The 16,758-nt window shown below is 50.2% G+C and overlaps 1 protein-coding gene across 1 annotated transcript; it reads right to left on the reverse strand.

The window, feature by feature from the left end:
• HMOX1 (heme oxygenase 1) lies at positions 1–6,316 on the reverse strand. Its single transcript, XM_009991166.2, has 5 exons — positions 6,236–6,316; positions 5,785–5,905; positions 2,910–3,401; positions 2,187–2,295; positions 1–660 (listed from the first exon to the last, which is right to left on the reverse strand). The coding sequence occupies exons 1-5, from the start codon at positions 6,265–6,267 to the stop codon at positions 524–526; spliced, it is 891 nt and encodes a 296-aa protein (XP_009989468.1). The 5' UTR covers positions 6,268–6,316; the 3' UTR covers positions 1–523.
• Positions 6,317–16,758: the final 10,442 nt, after the last annotated feature.

The following is a 16,758-nucleotide window of genomic DNA, read 5'->3' on the forward strand; positions in this document are numbered from 1 at the left end:
CTGTCTTCTGCTTTTTAAAAAACAAAAATGATTGGAAAAAGAATTAACAAAGACTTACTAGTGTCATATAAAACAGTCTATAATCCACAGGAGCCGTGTGGCTCCACAGAAAAAATGATCACAGTATTATCTAGCAGTATAAAAACTGAGCAAACAGAGCTCCAGGGAGCTTCGTATTTCTGAGGAGAGACATGTCAAAGCTGTGTTTCTGATCCTGTAGGATTTTTGCAGGCACTCTGTAAAGCGATGGCAATTCTTGACCATTGGTTTTAGCTTTTTCTACCCTTAGTTTTTGGTGATACAGTTAGTCTCTGAGAAGCGCTCACACCAAGCACAGGAGAGCCTTTGCCTGACCCCCCTTACAGCCCTCTCTTTGATTTCTGGGGAGAAAAGCCTCCTAGTATTAGTGACAGAGCCAAGATCACAGTACTCAGTTGGGGGCAATTTCTCTCACAAGGACTGGGGAAGGTGGATTAGTTCAGGGTGAGGGAAGGCACGAAGAGAAGGTGAAAGTCCTGCTTCTTCACATGGCAAATAAGCCCATTGCTACTGTCATGGCTAGGAAGCCGAGCGCGAGGATCCACCGCACCAGGGGAGTGGTGGGCATCATGTCTGTGTGTCTCCTGTTTGTCCTCTCACTTTCTTTCCCAGGTGCTGGACCTAGATCAGATAGGAAAAGAAAAAGACAAAAAGTGGATGAGAAAGAGTTGAGGCAAGAAGCTGCTGGTATGCCATGCTTGCTTTCCCCAGTGCTGGAGCAGACCCTGCTGGAGTTGTCAAGGGGAGAGGAGGAAGCCCAGAGCCCACTTGGGCTGGGGGAAACTGGGGGAAACAGCAGCAGCAGGTTCTGCTCTCCTGGGGTAGGTGAAGAAGGGAAGCAGCAGACCTGACCTTTGAGAATCACAAAGGCTCACAACGCATCTACCTGAACTTGAGTAATGGCCACTACCCTTGTCTCCTTACAGGCTTATAAATACACTGCCCAGCTCCATCAAACCCCTGATGTGTGCAGAAGACAGCCAAATACTTAAGCCAGAATTTTAAAAAGCCTTTTGTTTCTTATGTCTCTGATTTAATTCATTAGGCCTCTAATGACCTTAAACAGGTAGTCCTTAGCACTCTAGACAAATAATTATCCCAGTACAACTTCAGGATGGGATTCCTCATCCAACACCAAACTTTTCTGAAAATCCCACTTTTATGAGTGTATTGGGAAAGGAACAGCAAAGTTTCACAGAGAACTTTTACTGCCTTTCCCAACAAAGTTGCTTTAAGCTTCGTTGTCTAGAGATGCACAAGACAAGGTTTGCTTTTCATTCTTTACCATGGGAAAACTGGTTCAATCTAGTATGCACCAAAAAAAAAATCTCCCTTTTAGTTTTAGAATGGGTAGGTCATAAGGGCTTTTCTATTTGATCCACACGTTATCAGAGAAACCACTCTCCTGTGTAAAAATCTGAGCCCACTCCTCACTCAGTCACAATCCTGACTCCGTGAAAAGGGATTGCTCTGCTTGCAGCCACTGCTCGGGCTTTGCCTGGTTCGGGATCGGCGCTTGCCAGTCGATGGAGCTTTGTCAGTTTTGCAAAGCTGATGGGCAGCCCATACATCCCCACTTCCCAGCTGGTTACATTTCACCATCCAGAACAATGCTCGCTATAAACCCAGTACGCTTTCAGGAGTGTTTTCAGTAAATAGTTCTGTAAGGCAGGAAAACAACCAGAGGGAGATTTAGTCTGAAAGGGCAGGCCGTTGGATAGGGCCGCGTGTCCAGAAGAACCCTTTTTCAGCATCACGGCAGCATGGCTGAGCTGCTGGGCCCAAAATTGCCGCCTTTGCTTCTGTGAACTAAAGGCCAGTTTTCCCTGTGGTCGAAACTCATGTGGTGAATGAACCTTAAACTTGTTAAAACCTCAGAGGAGGAGAGGAGAGTGGCTTCTTGTAAAGCTCCCTCCTTGACACTATTTCTGGAGAGCCCCCATGTGTCATGCTTGCTCTGTCATGTCTAGAAGCAGCTTTGCACACACCAGTGCCTCTCCTTGCACTACCTACTGATGGCTGGAGAAGAGACGGGACAAGCACCTCATGCTCATTTCTCAGTGGCTTCTACAAACAAGAACTGAGGAAGGGAGGAGGACAAAACCACAAGGGGCAATGTTAAACACCTGCCCTTAGAAATGTCTTACCGTGCTCATATGATTTGTTAAAGTTCCTTGTGCGAAGCTCTGCCTTCAGCTGCACAGGGTGACCGTTCTCTTGGCTCTTAGACACCAGCTCCTGCAGTGCTTCGAACACCTGAGAAGAGGAACACTGTGTCATTACATGGCCGCCTCTTCTTTTTTCACTGGAGCCCTTGCCCCTGCCCCAGGCACTTTAGAAACTAGAGGAAGACACATGCCTTCAGTCCAAGTCTCCTGGAACTATTTGTACAGAACGCAATCTGCCTGCGGGGCCAGGGGTATGTTTTTCAAACTGTTGTTCACTTTACAGATTCTCCTTGAAGCTTCCAGCTCAGGAGAAGGCTATGGCCCATCTTCTGATGGGAGGGAAAGCCAGGTACCTGTGCATCAAGTCAGCATCCTCAGAGGACCTGTGGAGCTGTACTATAGAGGTAGGACAGATGGGTGGTGATCCCCACTCCCGGTATAAGCCCTCATTCATATCTGAACAATGGCACATGGAAGAGACTGATTTCAAACCCTAGGGGAGGGAGAAGACCTTTTCAGAGCTCAACCTTTTACTAGGCTCCCAGGTTGGACAAATGTAGCCATTGAACTCTGACTAGCGTGCCCTAGTCCACAACTTCCCATAAGCTCAACAGCAGAAATACCGGCTTTGCCTTTCCCCTGTAGCTATTATCTTGTTTCAGTGAGGGTGTGGGCAGGCAGGGCTGGCTGGGTGTTACTTACCTGTATATTTAGCAGGAATGCTTTCTTGGCTTCTTCCAAGACTCTTTTCTTAGTGGCGTGATCCATCTCGAGGGCATTCATGCGGGAGCGATAGAGCTGCTTGAACTTGGTGGCATTGGAGACTCCATCGAAGGTGAAGAAAGCCAGCCCTTCTCCAGTGCTGGGCAGCTGGAGGGCCTTTTGGGCAATTTTCTTTAGCACCTGCCCCCCAGACAGGTCTCCCAAATACCGAGTGTAGGCATGAGCCACCAGGAGCTCTGGGTGGTTCTTGCCTACGTAGTGGAGCCTCTCAACATATTTCTGAGTAGCCTCAGGACATGGGATCTCTTTTCTCCAGTTGCTGCCGTAGAAGTACTTGAGGTCTTCCTCCAGGGCAGCTTTCCGGTGCAGCTCCGCCGGAAAATACACAGGGGCATAAACTGGGTTGTCCTTGTTACGTTCAATCTCTTCCTCCAGAGCAGAGTAGATGAAGTACAAGGATGCTGTAACCAGCTGAAAGAGAAGGAAGAAGCTGAGCTACAGGTGCATCTATGTCTTCTTCAGGTGTTGGAGACAAATACTATTAACAAAAAAGTTACTAATGGACACACCCAGTATAAGTCATGCACATCTGTGATGTTGCAGGTTTCCCATGCGGAAAACTGAGTTGCAAGGTGCAGTGAGACACTGTTCAGCCCTTCCCCTTCTGCTTGAAGCGGCATCAGATACGACCTAAACCCTTTCCAGCAGATACTGGTCTTACTTGCCCTCAAAAGCCACTGCCTTTACATTTGAGTTAAAGGTCTTGCAGCTTGATGCAATGGAAACTGGAGCCCTATTAAATCATGCCTGGTCTATTCTCATTCCCTTGGTCAATAGAGAGGATATTCCCAAAGGTATATTTGCTGGTGCATTGTTCAAATCTGAATGCTTCAAGATGTGGGTTCCCTTTGTGGGGCCCTGTGAGATGATGACACACCCTGTTTGTTTTTCAACATATTCATCCTGTTGGCATCCCACCATCCTGGGAACTGAGGCACCACCGCTCTCCTCGTTCAGACTTGCAAGTGGGGTTGCCTCCTTGGTTTGCCGGAGGAGATGAGATAAAAGGGGGCTGGAAGCACAGCCCGCCTCTGAAACATGCCTTTGTGAAGGCGCACTGCGAGGCTGTGTGTTCTCCTCTCTATTTTGAAACCATTGTTATTGTTGTTTTTCCCAGCTTACGTGATACTTTCTTCTCTCCGCCAGCTTTTCCACGTGGCATAAGACAATCTGGCTGTGTTCTTTCTTTCCCGGGGCGTTCTGTTTTCAGAGGCTGTATACATATTTACACCCACACCACCCCTTCGTTAAACTGGAATCCCTTGTCAGCAGAAAAGGGTAAAATGTGAAGGTATTGCAGTCCAAGTGACCCAGGTTTAGGGGAGGAATTACACTGATGACAGGAAAGAAAGTGGTTTACTCTCCCACAAAGCAATCAGTTCTGCCGTAAAAGAGTTGCCGTTTCAACTTTTCCCCACTCTGCCAGCAAATAGGACTTTGATAAGCACACGGGCAGTGGTTCAGTTGTGGCAACAAACGTTCAGATTCTGCGGAATCACATGTCAGGACAGATATATAGGTTTGCCAAGAGAGTAAACAAAAATAGAGGTTTTTAAACAACCACCTGTTACCCGGCTTACTGGAAAAGAAACAAAATACGGGAACATTGCCTAACAAATTAAGAAAATATAACTTGACTAGTTGTTTTCAGAGGCAGATAGTGGTTCAGTGGGAAACGTGGCTTTTGAAAACTATTGTTACTTTTTTAAACCCACATGTCTCACTCCCCCTGACAGAACATAAATATCTTCTAAGAAATTGAGCTGTATTCCTGAAGGCCTGACTTTTTACGTTATCGCCAGCCTGACTCGAAGTTCACTGCCTAACCAATGCTGCAGTTCTAACAGCAGGAAGTCAGCACCTGAGATTACATTTATGCTTGACTAAGTATCCTGAATGCGACCTGTCAGAAATAAGCAGTCTTTTTCCAACTCATATGGATTTATTTGCCAAAGAACCATTCGACAACAAAGTAATTAAACCACAGGTTGGATTGCTAGCTGTTATTTGCAAGCCTGTGCGTCACATCCTATCACCTCCCAGGAAGTTTTGGCCCAGGTGTGTGCTTTGGTTTTGCTCATGGCTTTGTTATGTGGCTCAGATTCCAGGAATCGTGTCTAGCTAGGTTAGGCACAGACTAATATCTGCAAATGATTCTCTTTTATCTTAAGAAAAGCAATAGGCTCCTACCTGTTAGCAGCAGACATGGCTTGCTCAAACTCTTCTGAGTTATTATTGTTCACTGTCTCAGCTCTGCTACAACCCAAGTGACAACTAAAACATTGCAAAATTGCCAGAGATAATCCCACAGCCTCCCTTTCTCACTATTCCATCATTATTTCTAGCTGTAGCTGCTTAGAGGGCTGTAAAATTAGTATCCTCCATCTTTTTGGCATTTCAGCCACTCATGTATCTGCACATAGTTTTATCTCCACTAACTATCATTGCCAATAATTAACATGCAGGCATTTATGAAGAAAGAGAAAAACAATTACATTAATCCCTTCAACCTCTTTGTCTTTTTATCCTCTTTCAGCTTGACTGCCCGTCCTGATATGCACAGTCCTGCCCTGCCTTCTGCAAGAGGAGCCACTAAGATCTTTAGGGTGCTGGAGTTTGATGAAGAGCACGTTTTGCACAGGAGATGCCGATACCAGACAGTGGTAATGCAGAGGACCTCCTTCCTTGCACTGTCCCCCTCCTCCCCCCCTCAGTTCCCGTGCAGCCCGTTTGATCTAACAGCACATTTCCTGGCGAGGAAGTCCCATCCCCAAGCAAGGCTGCTAACAAGTACCTTAAACTCTTGGAGTGACACCTGCCCCTTCTGGAAATTCTTCATGAACGGCGTGTTCTCCGCCTGCTCGTGCACTTCCTTGGTGGCTTCCTTCATGAGCTCTGACAAGTCCTTGGACATGCTGGGAAAGAGCGGCAAAACAGATGTGAGTGCTTTTGCTCTCCTCTGGCAAAATGGATCTTAGCTCTCTAGGAAAAAAAAAAATGGGGAGCCTGGGACGGCAGGAAAAGGAGCAGAGCATTCCCGAGAGCCACGGACGGGAACAGGGGAGCGCCAGCATCCCAAACGCTGTCCCGAGCAGGGAAGACTGACAGACTCCATCCAGAGGTGAAAGCAGGAGCATGCCGTTCCCTACAGAGCGTAAACAGGAACAGCATGCCTAAAAGCAAAGGGAGAAACACTATACTCTTCTGGCAAAAAAACTTCCCTCTCCTTCCCGTGCCGCTCTCACCTTTCGGAGCTGTGTGTCTGGGAAGTTTCCATGTTTCTCCACTTCGTTTCACTCCTCCGCTTCCCTGTTGTTTTTTTCTTGCTCGTGCTTTCCTCCTTTCTTCCTGCTCCCAGGACAGTGAAGCTCTGAGCTGGGCAGCCGAGCTCCCCTCATCCAGCTTTATACTGCCAGGACACGTGAGCAGCCAAACCGCTGACCTCATGAAGAATACAAACTTCTTGCAACACAACTGCACTTCCCTTCCCAGCGCGGCTGTCACCCTCTCTTCCCCTGCAGCCCCAGGGACCAGAAGGAAGTCACCTGATGCGTCTTGATAACTAAGCACAAAGAAGAGGATGTCCAGCAACTTCTTCTTCAGGGGTGCCTGGATCTGTAACCCTTTCAGCGCAGTGCCCATGGCAGGCGGAGCCCAGGTGCTGCCAGAGGTGCTCGTTGTGCTGGCGGCAGCGGGGCTGGACAACGAGGGGGGGGATTTACAGGGCTAGTGCCCGGGGCAGGGTGGACAGCCTCCTCTCCCTACACCCCAGTCTGTGTCCCGGCTGCACCCTGCCTGGGGAGCCGAGACATCACCCGTCCTCATCTGCCCTAACATGACTCGGGTATAAACACCTTATTTCCCATGACTGTGCACATCTTCAGAGAGTCTCTCGGGTAACACGGTGCTTACTGGCCATGGGATGGGGAGCTCCGCACTACAAGTTAGGAGCATACCCCCTTCACGGCAGGGAGCACAGCAGGGACCCTGGGGTGTGTCTCAAACCTGGGCACCGGGGGTAATCCGGTTGCTGTGGCACATGCATACGCCAGCTGTGGTCTGCAAGCACCAGAACTGGCCTTGCACAGTGCCGGGCACTGGGGAATAAACCCTGTCCCTTTGCATAGAGCCAGCACAGGTGTGCCTGCACCGATGCACAGCAAAATCCTTTCCATGCTCCCTTGTGTACGGACAAAATCCCATCTGAATTGCGTGGCAACTGGCCCCTGCTGTTACCACAGCTGCATGCAGGGCAATTTAGGAAAATGGCACTCCATCTTCTAGATGCCCAGAAAGCTAGGGTAGGTGGTGGACTGAAAAGATGTGATACAAGGCTTGGGGGAAACTGAGGAAGTCTGCAGAGACTTTCAAATGCAAATAGTTTCTCTGATTTGGGAAGAGAGATAAGGACAAGGTGCTTCTGCCAGTACCTGTCTGCTTTGTCCTTTTGTCTGGTGAAGTGCTCACTGAGGCTGCCAACACATGAAGTGGGGCCCTTTTCCAGCCTTAGCTGTGCTGGAAGCAGGGCTAGCCAGGACGGATGATGCATCAGCCAGCTGTACTTCGGAAAAGCACATATTTTGTGCCCAACCCAAAGAGCAGGGTGCTTAAAGCCAGCGTTCCCGTGCTGCTGGGGGTGCGAGAAAGCCCCGTGCTGCAGTCGTGCAGGGGGTGGTAGGGAGGCAGAGTCTGGGGAGGAGGAGGAGGAACTGTGGCATGTTCTGTCCGTCTGTCCCCTCCAGCAAGTCCACTCTGAGGCTTTGCTGGTGGTTGCTGCCATTGAAACCGAGTGCCTCGCATGTCTCCTGGTTACTGCACCTACGTCTGGCCACAGCTGGGTTTGGTGGTGTAGGTTAGAATGATGTCCTGGAGGAAATATGCTTCCACGGTTGTTTTTTGACTCGGGCAGACATCTGGCATGCTGTGCAGCGCTCAGGAAGGATTACTCAGCGTTTCCACCCTGACTCAGCCAGACTTTTCCTGTCTTGCTATTGTCTTTTAAAGCAACAGTACGCTAGCAAAAGCTGTCGTGTTCCACTCTTACCCCCATGCCATTGCAGACAATTTGCTGCTTGGCTTGCTTGGTTTTCTGTAAAGCAAAATAAATGTATCGGAGTGTGTGAATGTTTGATGCAACTGTGACAAAGCCCAAAACATCCCCTGGGAGAGGACTCCTGTGCAGAGCCCACAGAAGCTGGCTGCATGGCCAGTCCCTCCTGAAAACATTGATGCCATTTTGCCACAGGGATGGCCCCAAAATGAGCATTTCCCTCTGGCATTGCTCCTTAAATCTGACGGTTTCTGTCCTTTTCAGTGTGTCCTATTCTGACGTGGGAAGCTGGAGCACAGATTGAACCTGTAGTTCTGATAGAGGGAAGTCGGAAATATATAAGAATATGAAAATGAATATTATTATTCATTTTATGAAATAATATGAAAAAAAAACAACCCTCACCCCTGCCTCTCCTTTCACTTCTGTTCTGCAGCTCTGGTAATGCACCCAGTTGCTTCCAAAGGACTTTCTGGTTGCTTTCAGACCAGTGCTTTTGTCCCCTGCCTGCCTTCTTCCAAGAGGTTGCATGCTTGGAGGCACTCTAAAAGATGTATCAAAAAGGTGATCCTCCTACCTTTTCATCCAGGGTTGAGGCAGATGTAGATGTGAGACTGGAGGGGAGAGAGAAAGGGTGTCTAGCCAGGTTGCTGCCATTCCAGGTAGAATACTTCTTCCCAGGAAGAAGTCCTGGTTCCTAACCACACTGCCCCGGGACATGGAGCCAATGTATAGCTGGAAAGGGACTTTTTACAAAGGTATGTAGTGATAGGACAAGGGGCAATGGATTTAAACTGAAAGAGGGCAGATTTAGATTGGATATAAGAAAGAAATTTTTTACATTGAAGGTGGTGAGGCACTGGAACAGGTTGCGTAGAGAAGTTGTAGATGCCCCATCCCTGGAAGTGTTCAAGGCCAGGTTAGATGAGGCTTTGAGCAACCTGATGTAGTGAAGGGTTTCCCTGCCCATGGCAGGGGGCTTGGAACTAGATGATCTTTGAGGTCCCTTCCAACCCTAACCATTCTGTGATTCTATGATTCTATCTCCCTCTGGATCTTGAGGCTTGATCTTCTCCTGGGCTGGTCACAAGAGATGAGGTCCCTACTGCAGCTCGCCTCTGCTGTGAGCTTTTCAATAGGTGCAGGAAAGCAAGCTGTGCCCCATAACTGATTTATGCATCTGGTCTCTAGCTGATCAGGGTTACTTGGGATGGAGCGACTGTGAGACTGGGCCCAGCTCTCCTGAAAGGCCCAAATGCCCTGCAGCAAAATGGAAGGAGAACTGAAAGTGGGATGTCATCATCTTTGCAGTTGCTGGCCTGGGGTGTTTCTGGCCCCATCCAGCGCTCTGCAGCGAGGACTTGTATTGCTGCTGCTGTGCTGTAGCTGTGTGGAGTGGGGAAGGTTGATGACACCAAGTCTGCCAAATGTGCTGGCAGAGATCTGCGAGAGACCCTCTCTTCCTAGAAGAGAACTTGGGAAGTTGACACTTGAGAGCAATGCACAGGGAAGGAGGTGCCTGCTTTTAGTGGAAGGAATAAACTGGCCCCTGGAGAAACTCAATCTAGGCATAGTGGGACATGGGAAAGCAGAGGCCAGCCCGCATCCAGGTCACTAGGAGATTTTTCCTGGACCTCATCGAAGTGTCAGAACAGTGGTCTCCACTGTGCCTGCCGGAAGTCCTGTTGTCTCCTGCTTTTCCAGTGAGCAGTGGCTGGGTGCTGCCAGAGCTACTTGCTGTGAGAGTGATGTGCATGGGCACCAGTGAAACTGCACAGAAGATTTCTAGCGAAGATGAATCAAATAGCCTCAGGCAAGGTATTTGTAATAGTTCCTGCTGGGCTTAAAAGCCTCTATCTGCACAGCCCAGCCCTGAGAAAATCAAGAGGTGGTGTAGGTGAATAACAGAGTTATTGAGGGGTTGGTGTTTTCATCAGGGGTAGGGAAGTGATGGATTTTTCTCTCTTTATAGACTGAACAGCATGTTCTGCCACTAGATTTATGGTCAGAAATGTCTAGTTGCACAGGCAGTCATGGAGTGCCAAGTCAGCTCTCCTGAACCTCCGTGGGAAGTGCTGTCCCATGCTGGGCTCTGGTGGGCAGCTCCCAGCAGCTCGGCTCAGCTCGGCAGGAAGGCACCGCTCAGTGAAGGCAGCCTTCGCCAGCTCGGAGGGTGAGTGGGCTCTCTCGGACCGTGACACAGCAAAACGCAGCCGCCTGGTTTGCACCCGGAAAGCTGACTCAGTAACCAGGACTTGCTGTGTAATGGCAGGGGAGGAAAAAAAAAACAAAGAAGTTGAGATAACCGCTTACAGTGACTTGCTGAAGAAGGGAGTCAGCGCTGGAGTTTAGGGGATAATTCATGTTTACCAAAGGGAGGTTGCCTGGCCCAGCCCAATCCTGGCAGAGCTGGCTGTGCTCGCTGCCGTCAGCATCGAACAATCCGTATCTAGATCAAAGATACAGGTGGAAAAAGGGAGGTCAGGAGTGTAATGCACTGGAAATCCCCATAGGGAGCACAGATGCTTCAGGCACCGTCCGGCCTGGCATTGCTGGTACCCTTGGGAGATCCCTACAGACAGACATGGCTGTGCTGGGCCAACCCCGCACACAGGAACCTCGGAGACCAATGTGGTGGGAGAGGGAGGTGAAGGCAGATTTCTTGGGCATAAATGAACTAGCGTGTCAAAAACAAGAAGCACAGATTACGATATGTATTTTTATAGATGTGTGGATATATACGTGCTGCAGTGCATGGGTGTCTCCAGGACATGGCTATGAGCATGGAGAGAGCTCTGGGCTGGCTGGGAACAGAGCAGGGAGGAGGAGGGAGAAGAGAGCAAGCACCCTGCAAGGCTCATGCCTGCTTTGCGACCAGAGACCCAGGGTCAGGCAGCGACCCAAGGCATGAAGCAGGTCTCCAGGTTACAGGTAAGCTGGGCTGAAATTTTGGGATAGAGTGCACAGAGCCCACCGTGGTCCTCAGAGGCTTGGTGCTGGTGGGGACAGACCTTGTGACCTGCTGGGGATTCGCTTTGGAAGCGAAAGGGGAGTGTGGAAGGCAGCAGGGCAGAGTTTGCAAATAAAAATCCCATTTGAGCAAATGTTTAGCCCATGCCACCTCCTTTGTTTCCGTGCAACAACCATGTAGAACAAAGTGTGCCCTGACTGTGAGACCGCACAAACTGTGAAAATCTGCATTTGAAAATCACACGTATGCAACAAGGAGGACCTTTGTGCCACAGCTCACACAGCTTTCTCAGGGGAAAGGAGGAGATGGAGCTGGAAACCGAGTTCTGCAAAGAGTGTGAGACCCAGATGCACCTCCACCACCACCCCTCCATCAAGGTTTCCAAACCACCCCTGCATGGTTCCCTGCCCCTGGGGTACGGAACACGCATGTCCTCCTCCTGCCTGGCGCTGTGCAGCTGCAGCCGGGTCTGTTTCTGGAGATTTCTCCAATTGTCCCGAGAAGCAGGACCTGGGCCAAGAATAGCAGCTGCAGTCTCAGAGCGGCACGCAGGAAACCGCCCCTTAATAAACAGTCTCACGTGGACCCTGCTCCTCCACCATGACTCAGCAAAAGAGCCCCTCCACCACAACCCAAATCCTTGACTCAGCTATACAGGGTGTCCCGGCATGACCCTGACTCAGCAGGATGCCCACGCTGGGGAAAGAGTGAGTCAGCATTAGCAGGAACCAGGCTGCGGGGTTTTGGGGTTCACGCAAGACTGGGGAGTCTTGGTGGGACATGTGGCATTACTGGCAGCAGCAAAACGCTCCCCCTCCAGCTGTGCTTCCCAGGCCACTGCAGCTGCACTGGGGCGGGGGGCCAGAAAAGGTCAGAAAAGCTGGTGTCTCAAGCCAGGAAAGCTGCACATCTCACTGACTCGCGGACATGGAGGACACTGTGGCCATCTACCCTGGGAGGGGGACAGTCGCCACTCCGTATGGAGGGAATCAAGGCACGGGAACACTGCTGGATGGGCGCCTGTGCTGGTGAAAAACACCAAACCCAGGGAGATATGGGGTGTGGAAATGCATTTATTTTAGAGGCTGGCATGTGAGGTATACCGAATTTAAGCGACTTACCCAGGGCCACACGGTGTCTGTGGCACAGCCTCTGTCCTCGCCTTCCCCCTCCTTTTTCTTCACTCCTTACAAAAGATTGCTCCGGGGCAGGCAGGCAAGACCGAATTTACCTGACCAAGCTGCTGTTTGGAAGAGCTTTGTTTTCAAAAAGTATGATGCTACATGCTAATGAGAAGGAATAAGAACAAGAGGAGTTAGGAAGGACAGATATTTCTTCCAAGCCCTTCATTTAGGGGCAGGGCGGGCTCAGCGTCGGAGAGCCCTGGGCACAGCAATGCTTATGGACCACAGCTGCTAGTGTGAAAGAGCAACATCCTCCTTTTTGGAGAGGTCTTCCCTAGCATCCCGGGCATCAGGGAGCCGGGGCTGCGGGCACTGTGTGGCAGAGACCCCCTTTGCCTGGGCAGTGCCTAGCATAGCAAGACCTCTGGACCGTGGCTGTGGTTCTTAAGTTAAACAATCATTAACAGGAGCACCTGGGCCACGTGGTGTTTGAATCAAAGTGTTCCGCTGCCGAGTGCAGCCTGGCAGACATGAAAGGGACCAAAGGTGCTCCGCATGGAGTGAGCCACCCCCTTATTGCTCTGCTGAGGCTGGTGGTTGATGGTGTGTATCAATGCACAAAATGTGTCCCTGCCTGGAAGCAATGGGGATGGGCATTGCTGGCAGTGGATTGCCCACACCCTGGCTTTTTGTCTTTCTTTTTTTTTCGGTTTGGACTGAAATCATGCAAAGGAGCTCAGAGAAATTGGCACCTATCTCCCACTGAGACTGTCCTGGTATTTCAGGCCCTTTTTTTTTTTTTTTTTGCCAAGCAGCTAAAAATACCATTGAATTGCCTCACAGCAATTTTTCTAAACACAGATTTTCCTACTGCGCTGTGCTTGAGAAAGAGCCTCCCCTAAAGCCGCTGGAAAGCCATGTCCTCTCCTCACCCCGTTGGAAAATTCACCTTGTGCCTGATCCACGCTTTTCTGCCAAGATTGACTAGGAAAACGCAGCGCCTGGAGACTGGCACATGCGGCTTTTCTGTGCTGGAAGCGGAATTAGAGATCCCCCCTAAGAAAAGCCCTGCTGCAGAGCCCATCTCCCCGGGGGTCTCCTCGCCAGGGCTGAGCCCCCAGCCTTGCTGCTGCAGAGCAAAACATCCCCACGCCTCCCGGCCAAGGGCTCCTGGCAAGGATCAAGGTCCAGTCCTGCAGAAATGCTACCGGAGACAGCACTGCCACAGACTTCTCCTGCCCACAGGGAGCAATCCTGTCCCCCCTCACTTGTCTCCATCCCTCTGACCGCTGGTGACCCTGCCGGGAGGGGGAACCAAATCTGCCCATTTGTGCAGTCCAAACCTGCTGCCGTCCCTGTTCATCGTCACATGCACGAGTTTTTGCAGATAGAGAAGAGGAAGTTTTGCTTGTGAGCCCATGTCCCTGAGTCCCTGTTCCCTCTCTTCGGTTTTGCCAGTCACTGACACAAAGTAACGGGGTACTTGTTCACCCAACACACAGCACAGCTGCTGGACACCAGGTGGGATGCTCAGGGTGCCCTAAAAGCGAGGAGAGAGCAGGCAAGTCAACAAAAGAGAAATCTCCTGAGGGCTTCCAAGCACCTTGGCATCACCCTGGTGCAAGAAGTCACCTCTGTCCTCGTGCCAAGACACGTGAAAGATCTTCAGGAGAAACAGAAAATAAACAAACTGGCTGCCAGTACGACTCCTTGTGTTGCACATCCTCTCTGACCACAGGCCACCTCCATTTCCTCACTCCTGAGCATTAGGGCACCTACTTTCTCTCTTGTGTTTTTGCATATTTTCCTATACTCCTTCCTCTTTTTGTCTCTTTCCTCTCTTCTTGTGCTTCCATTTGCTTATGCCCCCCTCCAGATAAAACTAAGTTACTTACAGAAATGTTTTCCTTCCTCAAACCCCCCCTCTATGCTGCCCACCAGGTCCCCACTGTATGTCCCTTCCCAGCATCTCCATCTGCCCTCAGCAGCACCACTAACAGTGCTCTGAAGGGAAGGGGAAGTGCCTTTATTCTCATTTTTTGAAGAAAGGGGGAATTTTGTTATCCAAAATAAGCTTTGGGGAAGTTTTGATATGGCAGAGCAACATGAAAGTCCTGTGGGATGGAGAACAGCCTTTCCAGTGTACTAGCAAGGGACATTTCTGTGCTGATTTGTAAGATGATGTTGTGGGAAATCAGGAGATGTTTTTGTTAACAGGTCTTTAAAAAAAATAATAACATGCTATTTGGAGGTTAGTAGTAGGTAGAAGACAAGCATGCATTTTTTTTTTGCCTCTATGAATGCGATGCTGGTATGCCAGGAACTGCACAACCCAAACATCATGGAAATTCTCATGAACTTTTAGCATGTATTTGATTTTTAGGGACAGAGGGCAGCTCTGACCCAGTACAAGGAAGTTATGCCTTTCTTCGGCTTGCATAGAAACAACCATTCTGGGTCATGCAAAATATCCGTCCAGGTCAGGATCCCGTTCCCAGTGTGGTTATTAATGGATCATAGACACAGTGCAAGTGCTCCTTCCCGGTCCCCGTGTAGTTGCAATGCCTGAATGTGTGCGCTGGGGCAGTTGCAGGGTTGAATCCGCGCCAGGCTAATGGTTGCAGCGCAATACTTAGAATAAGGAAAAAAAAAATTGGTTGCACAGCCTGCTAGGCAGGTCACTGCCAAGCAAGAGCTTGTCCTCTGCAGTCGGTTTTGCTCAGGCTGAGCCTGCGAGGGACCACAGCCATCTGGTGGTCAGAAGCGAGCAGGCAGCTTTAACTTTGTAAAATAGCGACATTAGAAAACACTTTTAAACAGGGAAAGGCATTTATAAAGGAATTCTTTACCGAGAGGTCGTTTTATTTTTTCGCAGTCATAAAGCAGTTTTTCCCAATGGCCTATACTTAAACGACCCCCTGCAGACCTGGCAGGTTTTTTTTTTCCAAGTTCTTCCTCAAAAGAAACCTTGCAAAATTATTCAAGCTATTACTGGTATAATCTATAGCAAGTACAACAGTACTAATTTGGGCATGGAAAGATTCCGTGCCCTCATCCCTATTCTTCATATTTTCAGTTGCTTGAAAAAAAGAGACATCATTCCAGTAGGAAAAGTCTCTGCTGTGGGTGGCCCGCAGTGAAAAGCGCTGTGACCACGGCTGGCTGCACGGCAGAGCAGGGACAGGCTGGCCTGGCGCGCCATGAGCAGCACTCTGAATTTTCACCTATGGGTCATCGCTTCAAACCGACCCCACTTGGCAGCCACCAAAAACCCTTCCCACCTGTTTGCCCCATGACAAAAATAGCAGTGAGCCAATTCCCCTGCACTCAAGTCTTCCTTGGGGACAGTCACCTCTTGGCTTTGCCAGCTCCTGTGCCTGCTGTCTGGGGAGGGAGAAAACAAAGTGAGGATGGAAAAGGTGTTTTTACTCCGAGGTAGGCTCAGGGCATCCCAAGGGCAGCAAAGAGGAACTTGAACTCCCCGTGCTCGAGGTATACATTCGGGGATGGCTTCATTTCTCTTTCAGGGGAAGCCGCAGGCAATGCACCGAAGGAACTGGAGGCACTGAGAGCTTTAAGCACTCACTGAGGCATGAACCAGTGTTCAAAACATCACCGGTGTGAACAGGCTGGTGTCCTTCGCACATGCTGACCAGGCACCAGCAGCCCTCCCTTCTCGGCAGAGCCAGGCAGCCTGAGTCCAGGCACTGGTAAGAAGGTTTGGGCATTGGGTCCCTTGCTCCAGAGGCCCTTCTGGCCCCACAGTTGCAAAACCCACCAGCCTGGGCTCCATTGTGCCTCTGCTCTTGCTTCCTCTCCTGCAGGTGCTCTGGGAGGGGAAGGGCAGCATTTGGCCCTTTTGCGTTTCCTCCTTGTTCTCTGTTTCCCTGTTGAGGCTGGCAGCGGGAAGCTGCAGGGGCTCCCAGCCCCTCACGTCCCAGCTCCGAGTCTTGTCTCACAGGAGGGACCTGCTTTTGCAGGTCTGCAGCACTGGAGGATTCTGTGCTGGCCTGTAGCTCACAGCCCTCATGGTCCCTTGACTTCGAGTGTCCTCCTGTGGGCCACACTCCCAGCACAGAGCCTTTGGAGCAAGCTCTGCATGCTCTGGCTGGGGTGGAGGTGAGCTGAGTTTGGCTCTGGGCTTGCTGCAAGGGTGACAGCAGAGGCCAGAGCCAGCACTGCATGGGCAAACCTGTCCCCTCCACCCAGGTTTCACTTCTAGCATCTGCTGGGACAAGGATGGTCCTGAGATTAATAAAAAAAAAAAAAAGATGTTTCAGGAAACTGTGAATGCGGTAAAAACAGACTTGTGATAGAGGTCTGCAGCTGTGCCACTCCCCAGCATTCAACCGTGTTTGCCGCATGAAACCCTCATGCAGTTGGTAGGGCAGAAGCCCGTGGCTCTCAGGCTGCGCTCTTAAGAGAAAATGCTCCACATAGTTCATTTGATCTAAGCCCTTCTTAGGTAAGGAGCATGGAGTCCTGTGGCATGGTGATGTTCTGCTGCAGGACTGGCTGCAGGAGGGGGAGTAGCTCAGAGATGAAGCCACGACTGTGTAGCTTCAGGAAACCGCCAGCAGAGCCACTTGTGAACTCAGCAGCAAGATGGGGCAGGACAGGTGC

This window comes from Tauraco erythrolophus, chromosome 4 (assembly GCF_009769465.1).
Source record: "Tauraco erythrolophus isolate bTauEry1 chromosome 4, bTauEry1.pri, whole genome shotgun sequence".
In the NCBI taxonomy this organism is placed as follows: domain Eukaryota; kingdom Metazoa; phylum Chordata; class Aves; order Musophagiformes; family Musophagidae; genus Tauraco; species Tauraco erythrolophus.

Bases quoted from the DNA above. Each gene is read 5' to 3' on its own strand.
- HMOX1 (XM_009991166.2), bottom strand. From the start codon at position 6,267: ATGGAAACTTCCCAGACACACAGCTCCGAAAG. The intron at 5,906-6,235 runs GTGAGAGCGGCA...GCTCTTTCCCAG, and splicing joins CAGACACACAGCTCCGAAAG to CATGTCCAAGGACTTGTCAG. The intron at 2,296-2,909 runs GTAAGTAACACC...TCCTCTTCTCAG, and splicing joins CATTCCTGCTAAATATACAG to GTGTTCGAAGCACTGCAGGA.